This window comes from Xyrauchen texanus, chromosome 10 (genome assembly GCF_025860055.1).
Source record: "Xyrauchen texanus isolate HMW12.3.18 chromosome 10, RBS_HiC_50CHRs, whole genome shotgun sequence".
In the NCBI taxonomy this organism is placed as follows: Eukaryota; Metazoa; Chordata; class Actinopteri; order Cypriniformes; family Catostomidae; genus Xyrauchen; species Xyrauchen texanus.
Genome location: NC_068285.1, coordinates 22,199,717 through 22,220,889, shown reverse-complemented (window position 1 = coordinate 22,220,889; position 21,173 = coordinate 22,199,717). Strand labels below are relative to the sequence as shown.

General features: G+C 38.6%; 1 protein-coding gene across 2 annotated transcripts in view; it reads right to left on the bottom strand.

The window, feature by feature from the left end:
- Positions 1–21,173, bottom strand: part of trps1 (trichorhinophalangeal syndrome I) — a 168,476-nt gene that overhangs the window by 106,129 nt on the left and 41,174 nt on the right. For both annotated transcript variants that reach the window (XM_052136537.1, XM_052136538.1), the window contains 2 exons: positions 12,575–13,467; positions 6,026–7,125 (listed from right to left, as the gene is read on the bottom strand). In XM_052136537.1, coding sequence (XP_051992497.1) covers positions 6,026–7,125; positions 12,575–13,467 — 1,993 coding nt within the window. The remainder of the gene's footprint in view (positions 1–6,025; positions 7,126–12,574; positions 13,468–21,173) is intronic.

Below are 21,173 nucleotides of genomic sequence, written 5' to 3'. Positions count from 1 at the left end.
GGGAGGGTGAAAAGCGAGCCCCTCAGCCTTTTCAGACTCCAAAATGGGTGACAAGAGTGAGGAAACAGGGACCCTGTTAGCAGCATCAGTTGAAGACAGGAGGACTACAGCCTTGGGCCTTAGATAGGCCAAGATGCCTTGCAATGACAAAATTGAAACTACACTCACATCAAAAAAAAAAAAACATAAGCTACATTTAAAGTTGAACTGTGGATTTTTTGCACCACTATTGTCACCAAACTGAATAGAGCGCAACAGTGCCCAATCACTTATTCGGCCGCCTGGGTTCTGGAAGCATTTTCCCCAATAATTTCTTCCATAGACTTTTCATAAAATCCTTCATAAAAGAGTTGTAAGCCATTAACCAAACCAACCAGCTCTGAGGTAAATCACATCATCACACATTTATTTCTTTAGGCAAAAAATATATAAAAAAAAATGGACAAAAAGACAAAGGAACAAGGATGTGTACCTTCTTTCAAGAGGACTACAATCCCATGAAGCATTGAGAATGATGTCATTGAATAAAAAAATTATGGGAATGTATACAACTATTGATTTAAGGTTGTTGATTGTATAGAAACAATATAGTTTACATTTATTGCAAATTATTCCACGCAAAGCAAAAAGATAAGTAGTTTAAAGGAATGTGCTGGGTTCAAAACAAGTAAGTTGAGCTCAATCAACAGCATTTGTGGCATAATATTGATTACCACAAAGTAATTTGGACCTAAATGCTTGCTTTTGGTTGTCTCTGCATAGTAAGCTTTTTTTGTGTGTGTTTTTTTTTTTTTTTCCAAAAGAAATTACACACTACCAAAAGGAAAATGTTTTACATCGGACAAATTACACAAGTACTCATCGAGTACTCAAGGGGTAATTATATGTCCATAACTATATATATAATAACATGTCTGACAAACGTCTATAGCTGTTGCATTGAGTCTTGTTGTTCCAGTGTATTGTCTATTTATTATTATAGGCTGTTATAAAATAGTTTGTTACAAAATGTACCAAAGATTGCATAATCAAAATATAATGCACAATATTTTGTCATTATGTGAAGATTCGCTGCCCAACTCTGAAAGAATGTGCACAACGTACATCTGTCTGTTCCTCCTTCAGGTTACCGTAGTAATATTAGTAAGTGCACACCAGTTTTTTTAGTGACTCTCTGAACAGTATATTTTCAAATAACAGGAGATGCCATCACCATTGCGTTTTAATATGCGTGTTAAGTTGAAGTTCAATTTTGAAGATGCTGCATTGTGTTCCATTTAACTGCTCTCTGTCTAGCTATTTGAAACACTCGCCTGCTGTACACTGCCACACGTGCCTGGTGTGCATGTGTAAGTGTGTGTGTGTATGTGTGTGTGTTCGCTCTTGTGAGGAAAGCCGCTATGCTCTGTATTGTTGCTGTGACTCATGAAGCGTTCCATTCAACTCAGAGAGTCTGAATTTCCCTCTTTCAACTGAGTGTAACAGAATGACACTTTATATTGGATATCTAAAGCTCTTTTATTAAATAATATCCATATGTCAAAGTTCTTACATTAATGATAATAAAGCAAGTTTAGCAAACGTTTTACAGAGACAGGTTTCAAAACACGGTTAATTACACTTTGTTTTGAATTATGTAATGATAGCATTGCAGAATCATATCAGTTTGTTTGCCACGAGAAGTCTCTGATAATCAATGTACCCCTTGAAGTCACAATGTAATCAATCTCAAAATTTTAAATAAGCTCCTTCTGACATGTTTGGGTTTAGTTGTTAGGTAATTGTCACTGGATTTTGAAATAAGTGAAAAGTTACATCATGAGTGATCACTATCGATCATTGTTTTCATGATCTATCATTGCTGCCACGTCCGAGAACCCGAGTCCTCGAGTACTTGTGCCCATCTCTAAAACAAACTGCAATACATTAGTTTACGGCCCAACCTGGCTAAACACAGCATTGGAGGATTGACTGAAAATAGTAATTATTTTTGCAATTTTGCAGTTGCTGGTATGAGATTTTGTACATAATCTTTAAACAACCTGCAGTCTGAACTGACCAAATTTCAACATGTGTGAAAAGTGTGAATTCAGCATCTCCAACATCCAACGCGGTGTATTCTCAATATATTCAGTTCCTGCATGTGAAAGGTCCCCTTTTCCCAAGCAGAGGGCAGTGTGATATATTGTGTGCGCAGTGGATAGGGTGGCCACGAGGTGTGGGAGGCTACGGCATCAATATAAGGTTCACGTTCGTGGTGGGTGGGTTGCTGTTTGGAGACTAGAGGGCAGGATTCAGCTCATAAATCTACACTATAGCGAGATATTCAGGGGAGACATACACAAACTGGAAGTATTATGTATCAGTTCTTGGACAGACCACACAATCACTTGCATGCACACACAGAGGTCATTGAGCACTTCCACACAACCACACATTAAAACTCGACACCATGACACAGATGTTCAAACAATAACATAGAAGACATAACCCTGAGAACATGTATGCAGTAGCCTACATACTGTAGTAAGATCTAGTCTAGCTAAAGCATATACAATATTATCATGTTGCCCATAGACATGGTGAGCAAAATAAATAAGTTTGATGGAAAAGATACTTTAAAAACAAATCATTCACACACACATTTTAACTCTCAAATACATACATATATATATAAGCAATGATATTAACAGTGGGTTAATATGAAAATGTTAAGTGTTACTTAGTTATTTAGTTTTCCTCTTCAAAAGTCAATGGAGCCATTTCATAGACTGTAAAGACACATTACCTCAATCATTTAGAAGCATAAATCTTTTTCATATTTTCAAATGTTTTGTTTATTCTTACTAGGTAATTGAAATAAAAAGAAATAAAATAATATATATATACACACACACACACACACACACACACACACACACACACACACACACACACACACAACACTGCTGTGATGGGGTTTCAAATACTGCTGCTGGGGGACTGACAGTAAATTAGGTATCATTCTTCTGTCTGGCAATATCCTCTTTTTTTTCCCTTTTGGAAATTCGTGGAATTTTTTATTTTTTAATTGTATTTATTTTTTTCACTGTTGGAGCAAATGGGAAAATAATATTTGCTGTCCTCTACTGAAGTTTACTTCTGAGTTTTACACTCAGAAATATGAAAAGGGTCAATTAATGGTCTGGATATTTTTGGCTCATGTAAATGTTTTCAATACCAAAAGATGATTACACACAAAGGGTAATAATCTAGTCTATTACAAGCAATATTAACTTGCAAACTTTTGGAGAAAAATAAGATAATTAGAGTGCTTTAAAAACAAATTATAACATGCATATTCTCACTCTCTAACAAACGCACACTTAAGTTGAGAAGCAGAAGCTCTCCGGAGAGGCCATACAGGTCTGATTTCAACTTTCTGGGTTCCAGACTAAGGGATCAGAATACAAACAGTGCCTTATTCAGAAGAGCCACATGCACAGATTGAAAACACTCAACCCAGCTCGGCACCACATCCACCTGAAACAACCAGCCCCGGGCAGCTGAATCAAGATGGACGTCACTCAAAGCTCAAACACACAAAAACGTTCACACATGCTCCAATGAGACAGGTGTGTGTATGTGTGTGAGCGTAAGAGGTCTTAAATCCAGTATTTCCTGACATGGTTGCCAACTTGAGAAAAGATTATTTGGCCAGGAACTTTGACAAGTTAGATTAGGTCATTGGTCATTTAATGGAATGTGAATTTGGGCAATTACCAAAATCATTTTTAAACAGTAAGAGACGGTGTCCATCATCCAGCTGTGTGTGACATAGCTTAAACCTATATGGACCTATTAGGATTCTACAGTGAGATTCCACATTGAAAATCTGGGATACAAAATCTAATTTAAACTTGGAAATAAACAAACTTTTAGAGATTGGAACATTTTAAAACAAAGAAATGTTTTGACGTACTGTAAAATAAGAAATACTTATGATTTCACACTATTTATGGGTCACTAATCAAATGTAGGCCTGAATAAATTTTTGACATTGTCCATGTTAACCCCTTTGTACAAAAGGCCAGATTTCATTACTTCCATTAAAGTACACAAGAACATTCTCAAATCATGCTGGGACAAGTATTGTGAGTTTTTGCACAAACACGTGGAGTCCATGCCTGTCACAGTACATGCTTTCATTAAAGCAAAAGGGAGACATAACAAATACTAAGAAATTCATGTAAATGTTTCAATGCTAACTGTATAATTTGTAATGAAAAAATGAAACTATACGCGTGCACAAAAATAAAAAATAAGTTTCACAAATGGACTTAACTATATCTATTCTATGACATTATATGAAGAAGGGGCATTTAAATTAAATGTGTCTTTCTACTGCATGTTTTATGAATGGTTAAAATGCTTGTCAATATCACTAACATTGAGCAACTTTATAAGATAAAACTAAAAACAGGTAAAATGCTTCAATACTAGAATAATTTGCATCAATTTATAAAATAATAACAATAAAATATAATAAAATAACTATTTTTTTATTTAATATCCAACACTGACATATAGATTTCAGTGGTTCAGTAAACTAATTTTTATCAATAAATTCAAACCAGCACATGTAGACATGCCTGTAAACTCTGGCAGAAAATGGAGAGTAATTGAGATCTTATGTGAAGGGAAAGCAGAGCCATACTCTACTGAATTGGCAGTACAGTATATACCATACAGCTGCTGAAAGAAAGACTACATTGTGGAGGCGAATGGGTGTTTCCCAAAGGTGCACACAAAAACAACACACAAACATGCGCAAATGCACACACATGCAAACAAACACTAAAATACACACACCTACATGCACACCTGGCATCAAGACAAACTAAATCAAAACCAAAGAGGGAATGCTGCAGGGAAAGATACTCCCCGGTATTTAGCATTTTCAGTTTATTCAGCTGTGATGCTTGACTTAAAGGTTAAAAGAAAAGAAAGAAAAGAAAAGAAAACCTGTTCCCTATCAGTATAAAAAGTTAAACACAGAAAGCCAACATAGAAACATTTCTTTCTTTTTTTTCAGCTGTGTAATGCAAGCATGCTAAATAAATTCATAATTGGTTTCAATTTTCTTTTGCTACTGTAAAATACCAATCCAATATATTAGACCTTGTAAATACCAACTGAATAACTGAACATATGTGAAGATTTAACTGCTAAATAAAAAGATTAATTATAAATATAATGGTTTATAGCAGAAGTTAATCATTACATTTATACTTTTAATAGTAGGTATAGTGCACCAGTTCTTGATTTACAGAATGTATCAAACATTATGAAGTCATCATGAACATGACAACTGGTTCAATTTGATTTGAGATCAAAGTAATCTTTTTTTTTTTTTTGAGCAGTTTCCTTTCAATAAACTGGTTGACCAGGTTCACAAAATAGGACTTTAAAACCGGAATTAACAATTAGTTGACCAATTGGACTGATTTGGTTCTAGAGTTCAACTCAATGACTTGTGAGTTAAAAGCTCACTGGAAAGAAAGATTAACAGTGAATAACTAAATTCAGTTTTAATCTGTTTCTGACACAAAGCTACTGTAAGGTTTCAGGAATGTAGCACATCAGACATATGGACTATATTTGTGGTATTTTAATGGTTCTGTTGTTTTGAAGCTCGACAGACAATGTCACTATGACATTTGAAATATCATGCTACCATGCTACTCTATTTCTGCCATAGATAGATACGGCAAAAGTAGAAAGAGTAGTATACTGTAGGTGGTACGCCATTCCGAACTCGGCATAAGAGTTGTTGTATGGAAAATACCTGCAATAAGATTTTTCTAAATATCTTCTTTGTATTTCATGAAAAAAAAACAAAAAAACAGCATATGTGGTTGGCACAACAAGAAGGTTAGTAAAAATGGCAGAAATAAAAATTTTGGGTCAACTATTCCTTTAAACATTTAAAGAAAAAAGCTTAATAAATATAGTCCATTGAGGATGTTAAAAAATGCAGTGTTACCTGTAGTGACGAAAGATCTCCTCCTCCACTTCAGTGAAGAAATGGCACTTAGTGCAGGCATACTCTCCAGGATGGTCCAGACCTGGCCCCACCCCTCCATCCCCAGATCCCTCCTCCTCTGGTTTGACTTCTAGTAAGGTGTGAGGGGTGTGGGTGCTGTCATAGTGCAACAGAAGCAAATCAATATCGGTTGAGGTGAATGGGCACTGGTCACACAAGTGGGTGACTGATGCTCTAGAACCAGGTGGGAATGGGATAGTGGTCCCTCCGGCTGTTAACTGCAGCAAAAGTAGAGCACAGTGTGAGCAGGAGCTTTTACGGCAAGCAAAAGGGTAAGAGATCTCACCCAGGTGCTTCTCAGGAGTGCAGAGCCCACGTGGGCAGAAGGGGCAATGCTTGATGGTGCACTTGTGAATGCTGTGAGCCCTCTGGTAGTGATGCAAAAGCGGAGCCACAATGATTACATCCGGACCGTGGGTCATAGTGTAACGAAAGTCGCAGAACTGGCAGTTGTAACTAGTTACTACCGTTTCTGGGTCACCTGCTGTTACAGTTTTCCCACTCTGGTGATCCTTCTTCCGTGCATTGGAGTCTGCATCACGGGCCTTTCTATCCCTGTCCCCTGGACTTCCTTCCCTGATGGCTGCCTGACCATGTCTCTTCTCATAGTGCTCCAGAAGCCTAGACGTGCTAGTGGCTTTGCAGCTGAAACCGCAATACTTGCACCAGTAATATGCCACTGGGCTGCCGGCTCCAGTGCGGCTTGGGGAATCGGACGCCCTGATTGGCACGGAGTATCCAGCTACAGAGTCATCTTCTGCCCTCACCACAACCCGATCTGCCCATTTCCCCTGCTTATCTGCCCCTATGCATGGCATGCCATTTCCCTTCCACTCAGAAGACTTCTCCTCAAGGTTGGGGTTGGATGGAGGTGGGCTCTTCATCTTGTTGGGGTGGGTGGCAAGGAAATGCTGCTCAAGGTCTACTGAGGAGCTTCCCATGTAGGTGAAGTTACAGAACTTACAGCGGAAGTACTTGGTGTTGCCTTGACAATCCTGTGTCTTCCTCCCAATTCCAATGAAGGTGCCTGCTAACATTACCTGTGAACAGGGACGTTGAGAGAGGGGCAAGGAAGGAGATGGAATGGATGACAAAAAGAGAGAAAATGAGATAAAGAAAAACAACATTCATCCCTGAGTAACAGAGAATTACAGATGAAATAGAAGTCTGATATTATAATAAGACAGTCTAAATACTTTCAATAACCCTCCAAATCTTGAAGATGAGGCAGCAGTTATCACTACACAAAAGCATATCAATGCTCATTTTATGTTTTTATTACTTTTCAGTGCTGAGAATTCCAAAAGCATCCAGTGCTCACAAAGGGATAATGTAAAACCTGCAGAAGAGTTTAAGAGTCTAAGCAGTCAAGTATGCAGAGACAAATGTATATTTATTTTATTAATAATATTTAGGTGTGGTGAAAGTAAAATAAAATGGCATTGGTTCTGCTGCTTTAAATTAAACTCATGATTTAAAAACATAAAAAATAAAAGAGAAGCTGATGTGATAAAAAATTATAAATATATTAAAACAAAGAATTGATCGATAGATTAAAAAAAAATAGATGCCTGTTAGTTCTTAAAGCTTCCGTGTGAAATGTCTGCACCACTAGTGGCACCGGACGGAATAGCAAAAATAATCATTTTCAGCCTACAAGTGGAAATATTGTAGGTTCCAAACACATGAATGACCAAGCAAAGTCATATTTACTAGATAATAACCGGGTTGCAGACTTGTGAGGTTGGAAGGGTCGTGTTAACATAAAAGATGATGGAAAGCTTTTTTTTCTTTTTTTACTGTTTAGTCCTTTATTTCAATAATATTAATTGGTTGTTTATGACAGATATAGTCAATTAATTTAACATTAATGTCTCATCTTTAAAAAAAAAAATCTTTATGCAAATTAATTACTTAATTGTTAAATACCATGTATTAATAAACCATGTACTGTACACCATAGATTGTGTAAAAGTGCTACAGGTTATTCAATTATGCTTATTCACCGGTACAAGAGAGCTTTTCCTGTCGTTCATTGCGTATTTGCTTTAGTTTGGCATCTCCTGTCTTGTTTCCAACCTAAATATGTAACATGTTGTAATAACAAATGCCAAATTCTAAAGGTATACTTGAAGACAGCAATTGTTTTCAAACAGATTGACGAATACACCCTCCATCTGCTAATTGTCGAACAAACAGATAGTCCCCGTCCCAAACCTTGGTTGAGCCAATGTTGCTACTGTATGTCAGGCTGGTTTGGATGCTCAAACAAACAATGGGGAAATCAACCTACAAATGGCTCACTTAAAGTTGTCTCTGCATTTTAAACTAGCAGAGGATAAAATATTTTAACATTGAAAAAAAATACATACCTTCTTCACCTTTAAATTAACTAACAAACAAAGATTTACTAAATAAATCTGTTCAGTATTTCCAAATACAGACATGCACTAGACGTCTGCACAATAGATAAAAGGATGGAATATTGGCATTTGGGATATTTAGCCGGCAGTGACAGAGCCAGAAGAGAGCGTGAGTGGGAGGTCTTGACCCTCATACGCAATGGGGGGAATTCAACGTCATGCTCCAGACAAAACACTCAAGGAATGTCACTGTGCAGACAGACGATCTCCCTTGAGCAGCCCCTGAGCTGTGTGTTCAACCAATGATTAAATAAACACCCAATGCTTAGTGTTACATGTGCTTGACAGTAATTCTATACATAAGTATTACAGATACAAAGTGGACTAATTTCTAAAAAAAAGACTAATTTCTATTAAAGTCTCAGCTGTTTGCTTTGAATCATCTGTTTAAGCTATTGCATTTATGCTGGGTGCACTTGCGCCACAGACAACAAAAGGCTCCACATAATACAGATTATTTCACATTTATAATATGGTAAAAAAAATCTGTAATTGCGATGTGCAACAACATCCATAATGTGTCCTTCACAACAATAAAAGTTAGTAACAAACTGGAAGACTTCAGATTGATGTACTTGGTGAAAAAACTCAAAGGGAATATCAGATGGATGGATGGATGCAAAACTTCTGACTTTAACTGTACAGGTGAAACTCGAAAAATTAGAATATCGTGCAAAAGTTCATTAATTTCAGTAATTCAACTTAAAAGGTGAAACTAATATATTATATAGACTCATTACAAGCAAAGTAAGATATTTCAAGCCTTTATTTGATATAATTTTGATGATTATGGCTTACAGCTTATGAAAACCCCAAATTCAGAATCTCAGAAAATTAGAATATTGTGAAAAGGTTCAGTATTGTAGTCTCAAAGTGTCACACTCTAATCAGCTAAACACCTGCAAAGGGTTCCTGAGCCTTTAAATGGTCTCTCAGTCTGGTTCAGTTGAATTCACAATCATGGGGAAGACTGCTGACCTGACAGTTGTGCAGAAAACCATCATTGACACCCTCCACAAGGAGGGAAAGCCTCAAAAGGTAATTGCAAAAGAAGTTGGATGTTCTCAAAGTGCTGTATCAAAGCACATTAATAGAAAGTTAAGTGGAAGGGAAAAGTGTGGAAGAAAAAGGTGCACAAGCAGCAGGGATGACCGTAGCCTGGAGAGGATTGTCAGGAAAAGGCCATTCAAATGTGTGGGGAGCTTCACAAGGAGTGGACTGAGGCTGGAGTTACTGCATCAAGAGCCACCACACACAGACGGGTCCTGGACATGGGCTTCAAATGTCAAACGTCTTACCTGGGCTAAAGAAAAAAAGAACTGGTCTGTTGCTCAGTGGTCCAAAGTCCTCTTTTCTGATGAGAGCAAATTTTGCATCTCATTTGGAAACCAAGGTCCCAGAGTCTGGAGGAAGAATGGAGAGGCACACAATCCAAGATGCTTGAAGTCCAGTGTGAAGTTTCCACAGTCTGTGTTGGTTTGGGGAGCCATGTCATCGGCTGGTGTTGGTCCACTGTGCTTTATTAAGTCCAGAGTCAACGCAGCCTTCTACCGGGACATTTTAGAGCACTTCATGCTTCCTTCAGCAGACAAGCTTTATGGAGATGCTGACTTCATTTTCCAGCAGGACTTGGCACCTGCCCACACTGCCAAAAGTACCAAAACCTGGTTCAATGACCATGGTATTACTGTGCTTGATTGGCCAGCAAACTCGCCTGACCTGAACCCCATAGAGAATCTATGGGGCATTGCCAAGAGAAAGATGAGAGTCATGAGACCAAACAATGCAGAAGAGCTGAAGGCCGCTATTGAAGCATCTTGGTCTTCCATAACACCTCAGCAGTGCCACAGGCTGATAGCATCCATGCCACGCCACATTGAGGCAGTAATTAATGCAAAAGGGGCCCAAACCAAGTACTGAGTACATATGCATGATTATACTTTTCAGAGGGCCGACAGTTCTGTATTTAAAATCCTTTTTTTTATTGATTTCATGTAATATTCTAATTTTCTGAGATTCTGTATTTGGGGTTTTCATAAGCTGTAAGCCATAATCATCAAAATTATATCAAATAAAGGCTTGAAATATCTTACTTTGCTTGTAATAAGTCTATATAATATATTAGTTTCACCTTTTAAGTTGAATTACTGAAATTAATGAACTTTTGCACGATATTCTAATTTTTCGAGTTTCACCTGTATCTATCGATCTAAATTATTTATTTATGACATATATATATATATATATATCAATAGATAGATACATACATACATACGTACATACATTTCAGCAGAGAGACAGCATCGATTAACATCGATACATCGATCATCGAAACATTCGGTGGGTAAAATGGGAAAAATGACTCTTGCATTGGCTAAAACTAAAAGCTTCCAAACGTGGCTCATTTCGAAGAAACATTGAACTTAAATATGCCACTAAAACTGTAAACATGACATTGTTGAAGTGAAGAGTGAAACTGTGCCGTAATTTGGGCAGATAAATGACTTTGACATCTGTTCATTACCCATCGTTTAAAATAAATCGACTCCAGTGTTTTCACTGGCTCCCCTCACCAGCTTCCCTGCACTATTTTTCCCCCTTTCTTTCATTGGGAGAATGAGAAACTGTAGTCGGCGATATTACTGCATGGAAAATTCCACTAGGAATGAATTCTGAATAGACTCATTATTTAAACTTTTTTCTGAAAACAATTCTATGGAATTATGACAATTTGTAGAGGTGCTGATGTTGCATGGAAAAAGATTGAGGCCAGTATTATTAGAAGAAGAAAACAAAATCACATATTAAGTTCTGCTGACTGCCCAACTCATGCACTATTCATTTGATTGACTATATGCACATGTGCAAACCAGGTAACTGTTCAAAATATAGTCAATTTAAACATGAAACAATAAACCTAGTGCTTCAATAAATCAGGCAAAAGTTTTGTCCCAGAACAAATCCAGATAGAGTGTGTCAGCATAATCTACAGTAATTTCCTCCCACATATTTTGTTTGTTTGTTATTACGAATCAGAAATCACCTAGGTGATATGACCAATGATGCTTGCGTTTCAATTTCAACAAGGCAGATTGATTGCTTATTCATTACGTTATTTTAAAACACATGCATGGCTAACTTTGAACAAATATAGATAATTTCTGAATTAATTCAGCCAACTTTCACTTAGTGTGTAAGTGCATGTCCGTGACTTTGCATGTGTCATGTCCAGTAACCATCTGTACTGGTTTTACTTCTGTGACAAATTTTAGTTTCACATCTTCATGCGTACACACAATTTGCAAAAACGAGTTTGGTGTGAACTTAAGACAGCATCTCAATTAACATGGAACCAAAGTGACTGTTTTGGAATGTTTTACATGTGCCACACAAATAGCACTCCACAGAGGAGATTCGACTCACAATTTATTTCAGTAGAGTTGGATGTTAAAAATGAGTTGTAGTTTAGAAAGTTACTGAAGCTGACAATCAGTCCCATTAGGCTAAAAGCAAGGGACCTTTACGGAATTGGCTGGAATATGTTTACCCTCATGAGCATAAAAACAATTGGGTAAAATGGTCAATTTACATACATTTAACAATTTTTTTCTATTAATAGTTTTCATAAAAGAATCAATTATATTATCATGTTGCCTTCTACACAAAGGATGCATGCATTAATGCCTTAGAATTTGACCACAATATGGTATCTAAGAATGCAAAATAATTGTGCCTACACTGTCAAAAATAATTTTCTCAACCATTTTTTTGTAGTTTTTCATAAAATATTACACAAAATACACTTAATTCAATTGGAAAAAAATTCTTACACTCTTGGTTCTTGTTAAGTAAACCTTACTAAATTTAGTTGATTTATCTGAAAACAAGACTTCTTATTATATTCTGAAGTATTTGTAACTTGTTCTAAGGATGTTAAGATAATTTTACTGGAAAACAAGACAAAAATAGTGATTAAGAAAAGGAGCATCCCTGTTATTCTGCCTCCGTATGCTGCTCACTAGGTGCTGGAACAGAGCATACAGTATGTGATGTGCTTTTCATTTACCTGTACGTCATAAGTGCCATTAAGCACAGAAGAACCGGGTGACCGTGCTTCTGCCCCAGAGCCGGTCTGAGCCGACTGGCCGAGGAGCCGCACTGAGTCTTTGGCCTGTGTCTGGGCTGTGAACTGCACCATGTTGTGTAGTGCCAGGATCTTATTGTCCAACTCTGCGTCCTGTCGCGTCCGGTTGTGCAGGCCTAGATGGTACTTACGAAAGTGTTTTATCAGGTCCGTGGGGTCATTGCCATAGTAACCATACCCACAAATGTTGCACTTAAAGTCCTGCAGTTTGGGTGAGGTGGGTATGGGGGCTCCCATCTCAGCTCCCAGAGGACTGTAAACCTCCTCCGCTCCCCCTATGGGCCTCTGTGGATTAAGTGTAACAGGTGAGACTTTGGAGCCTTCTACACCCACTCCATGTGGGCTGTCAGAGCCCAGCAAAGATTGTGGGCTATGGGTGGGGTCCCTCTCTTCTCCATTACTGGTGCAGCTCTGTACAATGACACAGCCTGACCGGGTGACCGGTCTTAGACCGTTTTGGCCCTCCTCACCGTCTCTAGCTACGCTCAGCACCAGGTCCCCTTCCACGTCTGGATCTGATTGCATTGGGGAGGTGGCAGAGTCCAGCAACCCGGTTTCAGAGACCTCAAGGCTGGAGTCAGAGACGGAGATGGCTGCCTCTTTGAGGCTGGAGTAACGCAAGTCAGGCCTGCCTGGTATGATGGGGCCAGGGGAGGATGGCTCTTCCTGCTCTTCGGCCATCGGCCTGTCAGGCTCAGAGGCCTGGTTCCCTGTGGTTCCGCTCTCTGGTCCCGTGGCCTCGTCAGCCACTGCCTCGCCCTCTTCTTCCTCACCGCCAAAGCTTCTCAAAGGGGGATTCTTTTTCCGCACCATATCTGGAACCCAACAGAGGAGAAGACCACTGTTAGTGACACAAGTAACACGCTCAGAGTTCGGTGCAGTCTGTTCAAACATCAACTAGGCTTTGAATTTATACAACAGATTAAGCAGTACACAACTAAACATCTTTTTGTATCTAGTATATGCATAATGCTGTTTGTATTTGTGTGTGCATTTGTTGCCCAGTTTTAATTCTGGGCAATTACCATTTCTCATGATTTAGCAAACAAAACAAGGGTCTGTCTTATTTCGACAGACCATCGACAGCAATTTCCTAATTTTGTCTTATTAAATAAACTAATTAATGCTTTGCAAATGGACCACACCTTAACCAGAGCAAAGTTAATAAAAGCTTTCAGAAAATCTAATCTAAACCACCATTTCACAAATCTAACCACACCCTTTCATATCCTTTACATCATTTCTAATTTTCTCGCAATCATGGCACTGCAAATCTGAGGCTTCATAGCTTCTAAACAAACACAAATGCACACTACAGTGGCTGACCTACCCATCCAAAATTCATATTGTTGAGAAACACACTCGTTTGTCTCATATTAATACCTCCAAAAAGAGTTTGCACTTCATGAAGAATTTACCAAGAGTTCCTATGAGATGCAACTGATGGCTGATGGCATTCCTTGAAAGCTTACATTATTAATCTTCCATTAAACATCCAAAACAGCATATCATTAAAGTATCATCTCAAGAAAAGTAATCACACACATATAAAACTAAAAGCAGGCTACAGTGTGATAACTGATCTGTAATGACTTGTGATGATTAAAATGACAAATAAACAAGATGGTAATTATTGCTCCACAATATAAAAAAGTGGGCCACAGCAAGATTTCCATTTCATAAAGTGTGACTCAATCAAAAAAACACTCTACCACATTTGGCCATGGAAAATTATTTTAAAGAGCTATTAATTTACTGAACTAGCAGTGTCGTCTCAATTTCTGTTTGCTGTATCTTTTTCTTAGAATAAAAGTATAGCTTCATCAGAGAAGGATATTCAGGAATATCTTTACCAAGATAGGGATAAAATGGAATGGAGTGGGTGGACAAAAGTCTTTAATACCTGATATGGCCACAATTACATTAAATTTTCAAGGAAAGAAGACATTACCATTCCAGTCTGCCATCAAACAGACAGAATAATCTGCTTTTATGGCTCCCAGGCATTTGCTGCGTTCCTGTACCAGTCAATTCAAATCACTTCTTCACTTTCCACCTCACCCCCTTCCTTTCCTTTCCTTTTTCTTTCCTTTCCTTTCCTTTATTAAACTGCTCCTCTTCTGTTATTGTGCCTACTCAAGAACTTAATAAAGTATAATATGCTTTTTGAAAAGGACAGGACAATCAATTTCCTTAATTAAAAAAAGTAGAGGGGGTCGGGGGGAATGTATCGACAGCGGCCTCTGTCTGCATGCAGAGCAAAGAAGATAGAACAGGTCTGTCCCTTCCGAGTGCTTTACGACACTTCAGTTAATGCAATCTAATGACATGAGTCAGAGCTCAATCATGGGCGCAGACGTTCAGCTTTGATATGTGCGTGTTATCACAACAAGCTTGCAAAATGGCAATTCTCACTTCTTGTACAAGAGTGTTAACTAAGTGTTACTAAGTGAAAAATGCCATGGGGTCTTTGAGAACGCAGTGAATAAACAAAATGTTGCAAATTGCTTTCATCAGCCACATGATTTAAATATGTGTAATTGTTGAATTGAAATGTTATGACATTCTGTTTAAGAGATGAAAACTTGTGTATATGTATATATATATAAATATACATATATATACATACATATATATACATACATATATACATATATATACACATACATACATATATACATACATATACATATATACATATATACATACATATACATGTATACATATACATATCTACATATATAAATATATACATATATACATACATATATACATATATACATACATATACATATATACATACATGATGTCACGCCCGGCTTTGCCGTGCTGGGTGTGCTCACTCCACCAATTACCGAATAATGTTTGGGCCATTTCTCTCCCCCCAGTCTGAAGGGGGAGCTGTTTGTTTTCGGTCCATCTGGCAGCAGCTGATGGGCGGGACTGTTTAAAAACCTCTCCTGCCAGTTGCTTAGGAGGCTCTAGGCTGTGCGTCTCGGCATGCTATGGCGGCAACACCATCCTACTCCTTTTTGTTTGTTTGCATTACACATAGTCTACATTTAACTGATTTGCACTATACTTTGGATTAGTTTCCTTTTGTTTTTCATTTACTGACTTTATGTATTTATTGATTTAAATTATGTCATCGTATAATTTAATGTTTAAATAAACTGTTTTTGATTTAACTGAACAAATGGTGTGGTCTCCCCTATGTCATTGCTACTGCACGGTTTGTTAAAACGTGTCATGTCTGTCAGGTAGCAGGTAAGCAAAATGCTGTCATTAAGCCCGCGCCTTTACAGACTATTCCGTCTGTTGGTAAGCCGTTCGAGCATTTGATCATTGATTGTGTGGGCCCCTTACCCCAGTCAAAATCAGGCTGTATTTATTTGTTTGCCATCATGTGCCAAGCAACTCGATATCCGGTTGCGTATGCTTTGAGGACCATTTCTACAAGGTCTGTATTGAAATCATTGTCACAGTTTATTTCAATATTTGGTCTCCCCAGAATCACAAGTGATAGGGGTTCAAATTTTACTTCAAAACCGTTCGCAGCAGCCTTGAAACAACTGCGTATTCAGCACAACTTGAGTAGCGCATACCATGCGCAAAGTCAAGGGGTTTTGGAGCGATTCCACGCCACTCTTAAGTCTCTTTTGCGTGCATATTGCATAGAGATGAAACGGGAGTGTGAGGATGGTTTGTCATGGCTATTGTTGGCGGCTAGAGCGGTTGTGCAAGAAAGCACCGGTTTTAGTCCCAATGAATTGGTATTTGGTCACAAGGTTCGTACCCCATTGTCTGTGTTGTCAAGTGACCTGGATACAAGTGAACCACCCAAGAGTTTGTCCAGTTATGTCTATGGTTTCCGACGCAAGTTACTTTTAGCATGTAAAATGGCAACCGAAAATTTGACTGATGCCCAAAGTAAAATGAAGCGAAATTATGACCGCAAAGCAGAAGCTCGTATCTTTAGTCCAGGGGATCAGGTGGTGGCATTGTTGCCTATACCTGGTTCTCCTTTTGGGGCAAAGTATTCAGGGCCTTACAGTGTGGTTCGTCAAGTGTCAGAGACTAATTATGTGGTTGCTACGCGTGATCGTAGGCGAGTGACACAGTTATGTCATATCAATTTACTTAAGCCATATTATGCATCATCACAGTCTTCTAGTGTTAAGGGTGAATCGTCTGTTTTGGTTGTGGCAGGCACGTCTGTAGCCTCTTCAGAGGTAGAAGATGATGTGCAGGGCCCTGACGATTCCATGTTGCATGCTCGTCTAAATAATTCAGAGAGGTTGGGAAAATTAGAGGGAGTATTAGATCATTTGAATTTGCAACAGCAATTGGAATTGAAAGCATTGATCTTTGAATTTCCATGTCTGTTTTCAGATACTCCGACCTGCACAACTTTAATTGAGCATGACATAGAAGTCGGTGATGTAAAACCAATCCGTCAGAGGTTTTACCACACTGGTCCTGATAAGCGTAAAAGTTTGGATGATAGTGTCAAATATCTTTTGGAAAACGGTCTCGCCGTACAGTCGTTCTCCAGCTGGGCTTCGCCTTGTTTGTTAGTCAAAAAACCTGATCATACGTACAGATTTTGTACGGATTACAGAAAAGTAAATAGTGTAACAAAACCAGACTCGTATCCACTGCCTAGGATAGAGGATTGTGTGGATCAAGTCGGTGCGGCTCGTTATGTGAGCAAATTTGATTTGCTTAAAGGTTATTACCAGGTTCCTCTTACTCCTAGGGCACAAGAGATCTCTGCTTTTACTACGCCGTCGGGACTCTATTCTTATACGAGAATGGCTTTTGGGTTGCGCAACGCCCCCTCCAGTTTCCAGCGGCTTATGAATCGAGTTGTTGTGGGATTGGAGGGGTGTGCCGTGTATACTGCTGATGTGGTCTGTTATTCAGACACTTGGACGGTCCACCTTGCCCGCATACGTTCATTATTTGAATGGTTTGCGGCTGCAAATCTCACTGTAAACTTAGCAAAGTGTGAGTTTGCTCAGGCTACAGTGGTGTATCTGGGAAAGGTGGTCGGATAGGGGAACGTTCGGCCTGTGAGAGCGAAAGTTCTGGCCACTGATAAATTCCCACGCCCTGTCACTAAGAAAGAATTGATGCGTTTCCTTGGTATGATAGGGTATTACAGGAACTTTTGCTGTAATTTTTCATCTGTCGTTGCTCCACTAACTAACCTCTTGAAGGGTTCAGTTAAGTTTAATTGGACTGATGAATGTCAACATGCATTCGAAAACGCCAAGTCTCTCCTGAGTTCTGCTCCTGTCTTGGCTGCTCCTAGGCTGGAGGAGCCCTTCCAGCTGCAAGTAGATGCTCCTTCAAAAGGATGAAAATGGAATAGATAGACCAGTTTCCTACTTTTCTCGGAAATTTAATTGTCATCAATTTAACTATTCAACCATTGAAAAGGAGACCCTGGCTCTTATTTGGGCACTTCAACATTTTGAGGTGTATGTTGGTGGTGGGTTACATCCTGTGGTGGTCTTTTCTGATCACAATCCTTTGACTTTCCTCTCTTCTCTTCAAAATACAAACCAGCGCCTTATGCGTTGGGCTCTTTTTCTACAGCCTTATAATCTATTTATTAGACACATCAAGGGGTCCGAGAACGTCATGGCTGATGCCTTGTCACGGGCTCTTGATGACTGTTAAGGGGTGCCTATCTCTTCTCCAGTCTCTGGTTCTTCTCTCTTGCCTCCAGTCTTTCCATTCTTAAATTGCTATCCAGGCGCCAGGATTTGCTGGGTGGGAAGGAGGGGTGGGTGGGGGGGATTATGGGAGGTGAGTATGGGTTATTTTTTTGTAGTGGCTGTTGTATTAAAGGGGTGGATGAATGGGGATGAGAGTTTGGTTTAATCTGACATTAGTGTTTTGGGATACTGGTTAAAAAGGGTAATGGATTTAGTTATTTTATTGTTTTTTTGGGTGTAGTTTGTTATTGGGTTTGTTTTTTAGTATTGATTATGGTAAATGGTGTAATGAGTAGAATGTAGTTTTACAGAGTCCCATATGGGTCTCTGTTTTGTGGGGGGGGAGTGATGTCACGCCCGGCTTTGCCGTGCTGGGTGTGCTCACTCCACCAATTACCGAATAATGTTTGGGCCATTTCTCTCCCCCCAGTCTGAAGGGGGAGCTGTTTGTTTTCGGTCCATCTGGCAGCAGCTGATGGGCGGGACTGTTTAAAAACCTCTCCTGCCAGTTGCTTAGGAGGCTCTAGGAGGCTCTAGGCTGTGCGTCTCGGCATGGCTATGGCGGCAACACCATCCTACTCCTTTTTGTTTGTTTGCATTACACATAGTCTACATTTAACTGATTTGCAGTATACTTTGGATTAGTTTCCTTTTGTTTCTCATTTACTGACTTTATGCATTTATTGATTTAAATTATGTCATCGTATAATATAATGTTTAAATAAACTGTTTTTGATTTAACTAAACAAATGGTGTGGTCACCCCTATGTCATTGCTACTGTGAGCCAGGTAGTCGTGACAATATATACATATATATACATATATACATACATACATACATACATATACATATACATATACATATACATATACATATACACACACACACATGAACACTGAAGGGGTGAATATAGTGTGAAACTTTGTCAATGACAGGCACCTGAATACTCCAGGAATATGCAGAGTTATTTGGGTACAGACATAATATGGGCCTGTAGATACATAAGAGAGAAACTGAATAAGGATCGACTTCTTGAAATGCTTTTGGACCATACAGACATTATTGCCGCATTGCGACATGAGTGGAGCATAATTACTAGATGTAACCAACTAATTTTTATTTTTAGCATTTGAAAATTCTGAATTGCTCACTATTTTAATCTCAAGTTCTCAAGTGTACCAGTTCAACTCAATACAATTTGCATCATTTGGATGCATTATGACATCACATCCAAAATTAACTACAGATGACATGCGGATTGCTGAGTGATTAACAAAAGTTTTGATGGCCACTTGCCATCACTCTAGATAAATCTAAATTGACTAACGTTGCACAGGCAGTTTGGTTTGAAAGACAGCACTGGCCGCACACCCCTTGACAGCACACCTCTTGGTCAGTCTTTTCGGAATCAAAAAAGGCCGGCCACATTCACACATAGCCTCATTTGTGAAGAGGCAATGTGACTCCAAATATGTCAACTTCATTGTCAAACTCATTTAGGAGCTCTTATTTCACACACAACAACACTAAAGGGGATTTCCTCGAGGAGCCCGGCCTAGTCTGGTCAGCTAGATTAGATTTTTAGTGGTGGTGGTTTTAACTGATGGCAGAAAGAGACCAGGTCATTCTCAACAGGCGGTGGGTCTGTGGAGTCCAGACGATGTCCAGGTGGTTGAAGTTAGATCCTGGACCTTTCTGCTCTGCGGTGGGAGAAAATCTAAAAGTTTACTTCTACATGTGCTTGTGTTTGCATTCATTAGAGTTGTTTTGGATACGAGTGTCTGTCGAAGGTAATGTAGATGTGCTGCAAAGTAAGAGAATAATAGTTAATGGGTCTGCTTAAAAAACACAACCACAGAAATACAAGCACACACTGGGAAGATGATAAAACTGCTCCCTTTTCATGCTATGAGCAATTCCTGTATTGTTAAACAAGATATGATGCAGATGAGGCTGTCCACCTGGATCTGATGATAGAAGTTAGCAACAGTCTCTTACAGAATCCAGAGGTACCCTACCCAGCAAGGTTTAATGAAGACTTTCTTTCTGTCTAGTCCTGAATCCTTGCAAGATACAATAAAAGAGAATGGTGACTGATGCTGTCAATTTCAAACATTCTACCCAACATCTCATTCTGTGTTCCATGGAAGAAGGAATGTAACACAGGTTTGGAACAATATCATGGTTAGTAAATGACTACAACATTTTAATTTATGTCTGAACGTTCCATTTAAGTTTGATGCCTCACCAACAAAATGCATGCTTTGTTTTAGTTGGATCAAATTTAATTATCTAGCTACGGATGTAAAAATTACCAGTGCTTCAAAACAAAGTAATACAAATTTAACAATACTCAATTCAGTTCCTGCACATGGTTTAATTTACAGTTGACTTCCTTTAAATACTTTGTGTACTCTGCCTTTAAACAAATACTCTGCCTTTAAATAATATGTGTATTTGCACTTGTTTGTGGTGTAAACACAGTTGAATCTTCTGAAGTTAATGTCAACAAGAGAGACAAAAAAAAAAAAAAAGAAGATATTATTGAGTGTGTGTATTAGGCCTTGCGATGTAAATGCATCCTAATCATTTTAAAATTTTAATTCATTTAAAAATTACTTTGGGAAAACTTTATTTTATTTATTAGGGATAGTTCACCCAAAAATGAAAATTCTGTCAACATTTAGGCTACTCATGTTAATCCATATCCGTCTAACACAAAAGGAGATGTGAGGCAGAATGACAGCCTCAGTCACCATTCACTTTCATTGTATGGAAAAAAAGATGCAATGAA